Genomic DNA, 12348 nt, shown 5'->3' on the forward strand with positions numbered 1-12348 from the left:
CTGCTGTAGCCCAGGAGTGCAGTGGAGCATGGCCCAGGTCCTTGGGCCCTGCACCCACATGGGAGACCAGGAGAAGCACCTGGCTCCTGGCTTTGGATCAGTGCGGTGCGCCGGCCACAGCGGCCAATGGAGGGTGAACCAACGGTAAAAGGAAGACCTTTCTCTCTGTCTCTACTGCTCTCACTGTCCACTCTGCCTGTCAAAAAAAAAAAAAAAAAAAAAAAGTTTACGATGTCAAAATTGCTGCTGATTAAGAATCACTCAGTTAAACTGTGGCTAAAATTGAAATAGGTTTTTCTTTTACCCATAACCTTTTCTCATGAAAACTTTGTTTCCTATTAAAAAACATTTTAAGTAATTATATACAGCAAGAAGGAACATGCTGTAGGAAGAATCCTGAACAGAAGATAAAAGTTTGAGTTTACTGCCTAATATCTGTATAAAATGTCACATTTCGCCTTTTAGATTTTGTGCTGTCCTTTCCTCCTGTGCTGGCTATCAAAATCTGTTTGGAAAATGATAAAAAATTAAAATACTGTTGTAAAGCTTACAAAATATCTTAATGTAAATTATGCTGTATAATTAGTGATTATTATAGCTAAGACAGGTATCTCTTTATAGAACTTGACACCAGATGACTTTCCTAGAGTTACACAGCTAATAAAGATAAAAATCAGGACTCTGAACCAAGTCTTTTGACTTTTTCCAGTACATGTTTTACTATAGCCTTCAGATGCCAACTGATTGATTGAGCTTAACATTTGGTATCTTCTTGAGTATATTGCACTTTGTGAAAAAACTTAATCCAGAGTAAATTAGTCTATAATTATGACATCAGAAAGCTGGGGAAGTTGGCTTCTCTAAGTTTGGTTCTAAATCACAGTAACTTATTCTTGTCTATTTAAGGTTTGTAGGGTGAATCAGGCCCTGAATATAGATAAACTTAGCCCTACTAATTTTTTTTTTTTTGAAAGGACTTCTTTTTTTTTTTTTTTTTTTAAAGATTTATTTTATTTATTTGAATGAGAGTTAGAGAGGTAGAGACAGAGAGAGGGGTAGGTCTTCCATCCGCTGGTTCACTCCCAGATGGCCTCAACGGCTGGAGCTGCGCTGATCCGAAGCCAGGAGCCAGGAGCTTCTTCTAGGCCTCCCACACGGGTGCAGGGGCCCAAGGACTTGGGCCATCTTCCACTGCTACCCCAGGCCATAGCAGAGAGCTGGATTGGAAGAGAAGCAGCCAGGACTAGAACCGGTGCCCATATGGGATGCTGGCATTTCAGGCCTGGTCATTAATCTGCTGTGACACAGCGCCAGCCCCAGCCCTACTAATTTTCATGGAATATATTAGAAACACTTGTTAGGATTGTGATGCTAAAAAAAAATTTCAGATTATTCCACTACTAGACCTCAATTCAGATTCTTTCTCAATGAACCAGACTGCAATGGTCTTTGTATTTTGCCATATCTCATTTAATGCATAGAAGGTTTGTGAGAAAGAGTGGTTATCAGGCACAAGTGGCTTGAGATTAAAGGAGGACCAGATGTCTTTTGGAATCAATCAAATGGCATTAAATACAAAATTAAAGTGTCAAAGATACACTGTCTATATGAATTTGCAGCATCTTCTATCACTTTTTAGTCCTTGCAGCTCGGTCTTCATCTTGGACCTAGTTTTATGCTTTAATATTTTACCTTTTAGGTAGAGTGCGGAGCTTAAGTACATCACTTTGGTCATTGACACACTTGACAGCGCTGCACCTAAATGACAATTACCTTAGTCGCATTCCACCCGATATTGCCAAGCTTCATAATCTGGTTTACCTGGATCTGTCATCCAATAAACTCAGAAGTTTACCAGCAGAACTAGGAAACATGGTGTCTCTCAGGTAAGGAAATACTACATACGTAAGTTACCATATCTAATCCTAAATTTATTGAATATGAAACTAATGGGCTGTTAGCCATCTTACAGTAGGATTTACATATGCATGTGAAGATGAAATGATAGAAACCGTCTAAGCATAGTGCTTGAGTCACCCTCCATTAAACTCTTCCTTACTTGAAACTTGGAGTTTACTGGCTAAGAATGTTCTTGTGTTGCCTGTTTCTTGTGACAGACCTCAGGTTGGGAGAGGCTAAAACATTTAGTCTCAGGTAAGAGAAATCATAAATAATGAAATTTTATTTGTTAGTCAAACTTTGAGGAACTTATCTGTATTCTGTAAAATGAGGTATACTTGTATTTTATAAAACTCCTTAAGGAAACCTTAAAACCTGATAAAATGGTTTTGTTTCTAGTTCTTCAGTATTCTCTAAGGATTTCTTCAAAGGAGAAAATTTAACTGAAATCCTAAGACTTTGCATCAGTGTTCCCAGTGAAAACAAGAACTACTTTCTACCTTGTTTATATACTTTGTTTATGTACTTAGTAATATTTAAAAATTGCAATCATATGTTTAAAATTAAACATGAATATTGTTTTAGGATCTTATCCATCACCATTGCATTATGAGTTTGCTTTGTTCTGAGTTTCTGCTTTTTGGTTATCTACTAATGAAAGTACTATTTACTTTTTCTATACTCTGCTAAAATTTTTAGTCATAGACTTAGACCTTATCTATGCTATCCTATGCTTATTTGTATCCTCTTGTGCTTAATTTATGCTATATGTTTCTGATTGTTTATCATTGTGCTTTTTTTGTGTTTGTACATTTCCTATTTAATTATCTTTTACTTCCTTAGCTAATTTCTTTGTCTCTTTTGTTTTAATATGATTTTGTCATGATGTTGTAATCAGTTATAAGAAATGATGCAATATTAAAAATATTGGCTTTTTTATATGAATTAGACTAGGTCCCAGTTTATCTGTTGTCTTTGGATGCTTCAGGATATTTATCTCTCTGATTTGCATATGATAGACATTTTGGGTGAAGAGAAAAAAATGTGGATTTAGCTTGAGATTGACATGCAGTTCCTACACTTCTAACTTTAATCTGTGTTTGAGAATAAGTAAATCATAGAAACCCTGTTAACAGTTGTGACAGTCATACATTTTGTAGTATTTTAATATTGTACAAAATTTTTGGATGAGTATACAGGAATGCCTTGGATATAAACATCACTCATGGTATATTAGAGGGAAGGTTAAAGCTTACAAATGTGAGTGTTAACGAAGTTTGGTATATTAAAATGATGCAATTTTTTTTTTTAAACAGGGAATTGCTTTTAAATAACAATCTGTTACGGGTTTTGCCTTATGAACTTGGTCGGCTCTTCCAGCTACAAACTCTAGGTTTGAAAGGTGAGTGGTTTTTTTTTTTTTTTAAAGATTTATTTAATTTAGTTTGTTGATTTGTGAGAGTGACACAGAGGAAGAGGCAGAGAGAGGTCTTACATATGCTGGTGAAGCTGTGCCTATGAAATTTGTATTTATTAAATAAAATCTTTCTAAAAAAAAAAAAGAAAGAAAAAACATATGCTGGTGCATTCCCTAAATGTTAACTCTATCCTGGTCTTCCATGTGGATGGTAGGGGCTCAAGTACTTGGGCCGTCTTCCTCTGCATTCCCAGGAACATTAACAGAGACCTGGATTGAAAGCAGAGCAGCTGGGACTTGAATCAGCCTTCGAAAACAGGATGCAGAGTCACAAGCAGCGGCTTAACTTGCTATTCTACAATGCTGGCCTTAGTTGTTGTTGTTGTTCTGTTTTTTTGTTTGTTTGTTTTAAAAGATTTATTTATTTATCTGAAAGGCAGAATTATGGAGAGGCAGGGGCAGAGAGAGAGAGAGAAAGAGGGAGGTCTTCCATCCTCTGATTCACTACCCAGATAGCCACAAGGGCTGGAACTCCACCCATCCGAAATCAAGAGCCAAGGCTTCCTCCATGTCTCATGGAGTGAGGTACAGGGGCCCAAGCACTTGGTCCATCTTCTACTGCTTTCCCAGGTCACAGCAGAGAGCTGGATCAGAAGTGGAGTAGCCAGGACTCGAACTGGTGCCCATATGGAATGCCGGTGCTGCAGGCAGCAGCTTTACCCCTTACACCACAGTGGCGGCCCCGAGACAGATTTTCTTGTCTACTGGTTCAGTCCCCAAGTGCTATTGTGTTTCTAGCACAACCAGGGTTGGGGCAGGGTGAAGCCGGGAAACCACAACTAGGTCTAGGTCTTTCATATGAGTGGAAGGGACCCAAGTACTTGAGCCATCATTTGTAGCATCCCAGGGTGCACATCAGTAGGAAGCTGGGTGGAAGCAGAGGAGCTGAGATTCAAACTCTACTCCAATATAGCATGTGAGTATCCCAAGTGTGATTTACCCTCTGTGCCAAATACCCACCCCTGTGTTCTGGGCTTTTTAGTCTGATTTTGAAAATGTGATTTTACTTAGTGTGTGTGTGTGTCTCTCTCTCTCTCTCTCTTTGTTTTAACATTTACTTATTTATTTGGAAGTCAGAGTTACACACAGAGAGAAGGAGAGGCAGATAGAGAGGTCTTCCATCTGCTGGTTCACTGCCCAAATAGCTGCAGTGGCTGGAGCTGCGCTGATCCTAAGCCAGGAGACAGGAGCTTCTTTTGGGTCTCCCATGTGGATGCAGGGGCCCAAGGACTTGGGCCATCTTCCACCTCTTTCCCAGGCCATAGCAGAGAGCTGGAAGAGCTGATTGGAAGTGGAGCAGCTGAGAGTTGAACCAGCACCCCAATATGGGATGCTGGTACTTCAAGTGGCGGCTTAATCTAATATGCCACAGCCCTGGCCCCTTTACTTAGTCTTGAAAGAAAAGTAGTTCTTCAGATATCACATTGAACTTTCAGTGTGGTGCCATCAGAGTTATGAACTCTTATGGGGAAAATTTTTTGTTTTGTTTTTGTATTTTATCTTTACTTTCTATAAAACTCTTAAATTTGTTATAGGAGCTATTTTAAATTAAAACTGTAGTCCTTCCTACAGACTTTTTTTTTAAAGGATGGCTTTATTCACTGATAGAATAAGCCATAGGCAGGGTGCCCCTTGTTTAGCTTTTGTTAGAACAGATAAAATAGCATTGACATTTTATATGATTATAAGAAAGAAAGCATTGCAATAGTTAAGATTAGCTATATCTAATTAAATACATTAATAAGGGATGTTATTGTATCTAAATAAAATTCATTAATCCTAAAGCACTGCTCTCCTCTTAAAACATGCATTTTGCTCATTAAGTTTGGGAAGAAAGTCTTACTCAATTCACACAAGTACTGGGACAGGCATTATGGTACATACAGTAGGTTAAACTGCTGCTTGCAATGCCAGCATCCTGTGTCAAGTGCTGGTTCAAGTACCAGCTACTCCATGCTTCTGATCCAGCTTCCTGCTAGTGAACCTGGGAAGGTAATGCCCGATGGCTCAAGTCTTTGGGTCCCTGCCACCCCCAGTGAGAGACCTGGATGGAGTTCCAGGCTCCTGGCTTTGGTCTGGCCCAGCCTTGGCTGTTGCGGGCATTTCGGGGGAGTGAATCAACTGACAGGAGATCGATTTCTCTCTCCCTCTCTCTCCTTCCCCTCACTCTTTCCCTTCCTCTTTTCCTTTCTCTCCCTCTTCATTCCCCACTTACTCTTTCTGCCTTCCCTCTCCATGTCATTTTGCCTTTTCAATAAATGAATCCTTTAATAATTTATATAAGTACTGAAATGTCTTAATTTTGTTCTGTGTTGTAGCTATATGAATCAAGGTTTATTTTTAAATTCAGAGGATTAACTATGAATACTATATTGATTAAATATTTTACGCTGTACTTGTAAGGAATGCAGGTCAAAAAGCCATATGAAGTATATACTTTCATGTATTTTATTTTCCTTTTTCAAAGATTATTTGAATTTCCATGAAAATATACTATTTGTATTTGCCTTTGTCATGTAATGGAGCATTGAATGATGAAGTTTAAGAATGGAAAAAATGCTGATATTATTGGTTGAAATGCCAAAAGTGATATTAGGCTTCCTTACAGAGTTTCATAAATTAGATAATTTGAATGATCTGATTGTGATTTTAGTTCTTCTGTAGGATTATTATTATTTTTATTATTTTGATATATAAAATGGAGAGGGGAATACTTATATTTGAAACACTTTCCTGATAATTAATATAAGGCATTTGAAATTTAACTTTTGAGGGACATTTCACCATGTTTTGTGTATTTTAAATCTCATTCTCAAAAAAAATGAAAAAGCCGTTCAGCTAGAGGAAGAATGGGGCAAATCATTCCCTTCTATTACAAAATTATGGAATGATTTCATTACAATCTTAGATTCATGCATGAAATTCACACTTCATACTGATTATAATGAAATTCTTTGTCTCTAATAATAACTTCTTTCTTTTAGCATCAGTGAAGAGGGCTGTTTCCCTCCTTTTGATATTGATAGCACATTATGACAAATGAATAATATACAGTTGAATCAAGTAGATTTACCCTTGTGTGGATTTGCCCTTATATAGACCACATTTCTGAAAAAATACATTTCTTACTCTCTCATAATTCAATTCCATGTTGTATAGAGACGTGTTTGTAGAAAATTCAGACTAAATGTCAGCTGAATGAATCAATCTGGTTATTTGTTTCCTTGGGTGCTTCATTCTAATGCACTAGTTGCAATGTCTTTCAAGTTACTGCCTTTGTCTGCCCTTTGCTTCTAGTGGCCTTTATCTCAAGTGATGCATATTCATTAAAATCTTTTCTCTAACCTCTAGTCTGTCAACTTGGGCACCAGCTCTGCTTCACCTACTGTGACCTCGCTTTGTTCTATAGTAGATATTGATTGAGTATCCCTTACCAGAAATGCTTGGAACTAGAAGTATTTTGAATTTCAGTTTTTCTTGTGTTTGGGAGTATTTTCATATACTTAATGAGATACCTTGGGGGTAAGATCCAATTATTTTATTTAAAGATTTATTTACTTGAAAGGCAGAGTTAGAGAGAGAGATCTTCCATCTGCTGGCTCACTCCCCAAATGGTCACAACAGCTGGAGCTGGGCTGGTCCAAAATCAGGAGCCATGAGCTTCTTCTGAGTCTCACATGTGGGTTCAGGGGCCCAAGCACTTGGGCCATCTTCACTGCTTTCGCAGGCACATTATCAGGGAACTGGATTGGAAGGAAGTTCAGTAGCTGGGACTTGAACCAGCACTCGTATACTGGCACTGCAGGCAGCAGCTTTACCCTTTGTGCCACAGCACTGGCCCCATAAGATCCAATTTTAAGTATCACCTTCATTTGTGATTCATATACCTTATACACATAGACTAAAGGTAATTTTATACAGTATTTTTAGTGTTCTAATGTTTTTACCAAGACCTGGCACATGAGGTTGGATAGTTTGCCACTCATGGCTTCATGTCAAGTGCTCAAAAAGTTTTGGGTTTTGGAATATTGCAAATTTCAGATTAGGAATGCTTAACCTGTATCTATATGTAGCCTTTTTGTCTTTTTTGAAAAGCTGTTTAGGTTTTCTGTCAGTGCCATTTTCTGTTCAGGAGATCCAGTATAAAAGAGCAAGGAACTTTCATAAAGGAAAGAAAATGAGAATTTTTCCCACCTTTTAACAAAATTTGAGGTGGTAAAAACAAGAATGGCTTTATGAAGCAACTGAAGGAATAAGGTGTCTTTATTTTCTTTTCTTCCTTTGAAAAACAGGTGAAACTTTTAAAAAATTTACTTATTTATGCAAAAGTCAGAGGTACAGAGAGAGAGTAAGAGACAGATCTTCAACCCTGCTTCACTCCCCAGATGGCCCCAATGGCCAGTGATGCGCCAGACTGTAGCCAGGAGCCAGTAGCTTCATCCAGGTCTCCCACTAGGATGGCAGGGGCCCAAGTACCTGAGCCATCTTCCATTGCTTTTCCCAGGCTGTGAGCAGGGAGCCGGACTGAAGTGGAGCAGCTAGAACTTGAATCGGTGCCGGCATCACAGGCTGGCTCTGTTGCCCGCTATGCCACAATGCTGGCCCAGACAAATGAAACTTTTAACAGTGATCTGGCTCATCTTAGACTAATAAGATGTGTTTTTATTTTTATTTATTATTATTTTTTTTAATTTGAAAGGCCAAGTGACAGAGGAAGAGCGGGATTAGGGAGGGGATGAGGAGTGTGGGGCGGGGAGAGACAGGACAGAGACAGAGACAGATTGATTAGATCTGCCATCTGCAGATTCACTCCCCAAGTGGCCACAATGACCAGGGCTAGTCCAGGCTGAGGCCAGTAGCCTGGAACTCCATCCTGGTTTCCCATCTTGACCATCTTCAGCTGCTTTTCTAGGCACATTAGCAGGTGCTGGATTTGAAGTGGAGCAGCCAGAGTTCTTAACCAATGCTCCGATATGGGATGCCTGCATCTCTAACAGCAGCTTAACCCACTGTGCTATAATACCAGCTTACAAGAAACAAATTTTTAGAAATTGTATTTTAAGACTGAAGGACTGTGGATGGAGGATAGATTACCTGAGAAATTAGGGTAAGAAGGCCAATTTTAAACCTATAGGCAAGGTCAACCCAATTACATCTCTTAAAAGTTCCAGTTATTGACCTTATGGAAGTTGTAAGTAAAAGCATTTGTCATAGTTACTTTAGAATTCTTGTCCTAAGATATAAAACAAGACTTTGTCTGCCATATGGGCTGAGTAGTCCTCAAGAATTAAACATTGATGCCCATGTCACAAGAATATGTAGGAACTCAGTAATTCTATTTCTAGCCTCTTTCTCTTAAAATAAAGTGAACCTTGTCTGTGGAAGACTTTTTTATTTTTTAATTCATGAAATGTATCATAAAAGAGTAATGACTAAATGAATAATGATATGCCCGTTACCCAATAGTCTTACTATCTTATTTTTTTAAAAAATTTTTTTATTTGAAGGGCACAGTTAGGGAGAGACAAGATCTTCCATCTGCTGGTTTGCTCCCCATATGGCTGCATTGGCTAGGGCTGGGGCAGACCAGGGCAAGAGCTTTTTCCAGGTCTACCTTTTGGGTGCTTGGATCACCTTCTGCTGCTTTCCTAAGCACTTTAGCAGGTATCTGGATTGAAAGTGGAGCCAGCAGGGGCTTTAACCGGTCATATGGGATGCTTTTATTCACTATGCAACCAGTGCCCACGTGGTGGCTTTACCCACTATGCAACAATGCCAGCCCCCTCACTATCTTTTTTAAAAAGCACTTAGAAATGTAATTATCATTGATGTAGGAGGCAAAGTGTATTTATTGATTTCTAGAAACTCATATATAACACAAAAATAAGGGAACAATCTAGTAGAAAAGAACTTAATGATTTATATAAAAGGATATACAAATGACTGAACATTTGGAGAGTTGATTGACCTTATCCATAGTAATAATGTGTGTGGAAGCTATTCAGTTACCATTTTTCATGTATAAGAGCAGAATAATTCAGATGAAATAATTCTGTTGGTTGAGATTATATGGAATTAGCACAATTGTGCTTTGTCAGTGTAGGTCTTCTTCCTCAAGCTTTTTAAGTTTCCTGTACTCTTTCTCATGATTATATCTTCCTGCCTTCTCTCAGAGGTTATTGTTGTCCTGAATTTAGATATCAGGTTAAGAATGTATTTGTGTTTTACCATTTATGTAAATTGAATCCTCCACATTGTAATTTTTTGTTACTAAAACATGTTTTTATGATTCAGTCATGTTGATGTGTATGTGCAATTACAATTCACTTGCAGTCAGATATGTGAATATGCTGTGATTTATTCATTATATTATAAATATTTAGATTGTTCCTTTTTTTGGACTGCTTTAAGCAATGCTACTGTAAGCACTGCAGCCACAAACATTCTAATTCTAGTACATATCTGTAATACAGTTTCTAGGAGTGGAATTGTAGGGTTTCATTGGTCTGTATATCTTTAGCTTTATTGTGTAATGCCATATTTTTTTTAAACTTTTATTTAATAAATATAAATTTCCAAAGTACAGCTTTTGAATTACAGTGGCTTTCCCCCCCCCCATAACTTCCCTCCCACCCGCGACCCTCCCATCTCCTGCTCCCTCTCCCATTCCATTCACATCAAGATTCATTTTCAATTATCTTTATACACAGAAGATCAATTTAGTATATATTAAGTAAAGATTTCAACAGTTTGCACCCACACAAAAACACAAAGTCTAAAGTACTAGTTATACCGTTAATTCACATTGTGCAACATATTAAGGACAGAGATCCTACATGGGGAGTAAGTGCACAGTGACTCCTGTTGTTGACTTAACAATTGACATTCTTGTTTATGATGTCAGTAATCTTAGGTGTTTAAATTTAACTGAATAGTGATCCATGTTAAATATAAGAGCGGGAATAAGAGAGGGAGGAGATGTACAATTTGGGACATGCTCAATCGGACTTGCCCCAAACAGTAGAGTTAGAAACGTGCCAGGGGATTCCAATTCAATCCCATCAAGGTGGCATGTACCAATGCTATCTCACTAGTCAAAGTGACAAGTTTCAGTTCATAATTGATTATAATGATAGGATTAAGAGTCAAAGGGATCACATAAACAAGACTAGTGTCTGCTAATACTAACTGATAGAATTAAAAAGGAGAGAACTATCCAATATGGGAAGCAGGATACACAGCAGATTCATAGAATGGCAGATGTCCTAAACAGCACTCTGGCCTCAGAATCAGCCCTAAAGGCTTTCGGATCCGGCTGAAAAGCCCATGAGAGTATTTCAGGCATGGAAAGCCAAGACACTCTGGCCAAAACCAAACAAACAGACCTAAATGAAAGATCTCTGTGAGTGAGATCCCAGTGGAAAGAACAGGTCTTCAAAGAAGGAGGTACCTTTCTCTGAAGGGAGGAGAGAACCTCCACTTTGACCATGGCCTTGTCTAAATAAGATCGGAGTTGGTGAACACAAAAGGCTTCCATAGCCTTGGCAACTCATGACAAGAGCCTAGGGTGATTACTAACACCATAATGTTTTACAAAGTACTTGTTTGTTTTGTTTTGTTTTGTTTTAAGATTTATTTGTTTATTTGGAAATCAGAGTTACACAGAGAGAGAGCGCGCGGGAGAGAGGTCTTCCATCCCATGGTTCACTCCCCAGTTGGCCGCAGTGGCAGAGCTGCATTGATCCAAAGCCAGGAGCCAGGAGCTTCTTCTGGGTCTCCCATGCAGGTGCAGGGGCCCAAGGACTTGGGCCATCTTCCCAGGCCACAGCAGAGAGCTGGATTGGAAGTGAAGCAGCCGGATCTCGAACCCGTGCCCATATGGGACGCTGGCGCTTCAGGCCAGGGTATTAACCTGCTGGACCACAGCACCAGCCCTTTCCTAATTGTTTATAAGGTTGAGCATCTTTTTATGTGTTTAGTGGCCATTAATGTTTCTGCTTTGAAATTACTATTGATGTCTTTGGCTATTTTCAATTGAATTATTTCTTACTGATTTATGGTTCTTAACTTTTGACCATTTTGTGTTATAAATATCTTCCCCTACTCTTTGGATTTTCTCTGTTTTCTTTGTGGTATCTTTTAATGAGTGAATTTGATTTTTTAAATTTAGTTGAATTTTAAAATCTTTTGTTATTAATTAGTGTGTTTTGTTGAAGAAATCCTGCTGTTCCCTAGGTCTGAAATACATTCTCTTAATGTTATCTTCTAAAAGTTGTAGTTTTTTTCTTCATGGTTAATTCTTTTTATTTTTTTAAAGATTTATTTATTTATTTTGAAAGAGAGAGAGAGAAAATATGCCCACCAAAGGGGAGATATTATGTATGCTAATTCACTCCCCAGGCAGCCGCAACAGTTAGGGCTGAGCCAGACTGTAGCCAGGAGCTTCATCTGGGTCTCCCATGTGGGTGGTGGAGGCCCAAGCACTTGGGCCATCTTCTGCTGCTTTCCCAGGCTATTAACAGGGAGCTGGATGGGAAGTGGAGTAGCCAGGACACGAACTGGAGCCCAAATGGGATGTCACAGTTAGCAGCTTTAGCTGCTGTGCCACAATGCTGACCCCCATGGTTAATTCTTTAATTTATTTGGAATGAGTTTTTCAATACAGTAGAAGAGATCTGAGTTTTTGAGTGATCTGTTCTTGCTTTTTCTTTTATGTTTAGCAAATTATCGCTTGGTCATTTAGTGAAGTTCTTCCTTTTCTCACTGATCATTGAAGTTACCTCTCATATCACTTATGTGTAGCTTTATTTTGGGGATCTCTATTCTGTTCCAGTGGTCAATTTATCTAATCTTGTCCTGATTGTCATGTTATTTTATTATTAATATAGCTTTATATTAGGATTTTATCTGTTTTGTGAAGTCCTCTCATTTTTTAGTAGTGTTTTGACTGTTACTCAAACCTAAGAAATTGT

At 38.4% G+C, this 12348-nt stretch overlaps 1 protein-coding gene across 7 annotated transcripts in view; it reads left to right on the forward strand.

Moving 5' to 3' along the window:
* CNOT6L (CCR4-NOT transcription complex subunit 6 like) overlaps nucleotides 1-12348 on the forward strand; it is a 121279-nt gene that overhangs the window by 50739 nt on the left and 58192 nt on the right. For 4 of the 7 annotated variants that reach the window (XM_008267694.4, XM_002717095.6, XM_008267695.5 and 1 more), the window contains exons 3-4: nucleotides 1700-1886; nucleotides 3216-3301. In XM_008267694.4, the coding sequence (XP_008265916.1) occupies nucleotides 1700-1886; nucleotides 3216-3301 (273 nt within the window). The remainder of the gene's footprint in view (nucleotides 1-1699; nucleotides 1887-3215; nucleotides 3302-12348) is intronic. The other 3 variants (XM_089303192.1, XM_089303191.1, XM_089303193.1) reach the window with 1 other exon arrangement.

Source organism: Oryctolagus cuniculus, chromosome 8 (genome assembly GCF_051225735.1).
Source record: "Oryctolagus cuniculus isolate XC-2025 breed Fujian yellow rabbit chromosome 8, ASM5122573v1, whole genome shotgun sequence".
NCBI classification, from domain to species: domain Eukaryota; kingdom Metazoa; phylum Chordata; class Mammalia; order Lagomorpha; family Leporidae; genus Oryctolagus; species Oryctolagus cuniculus.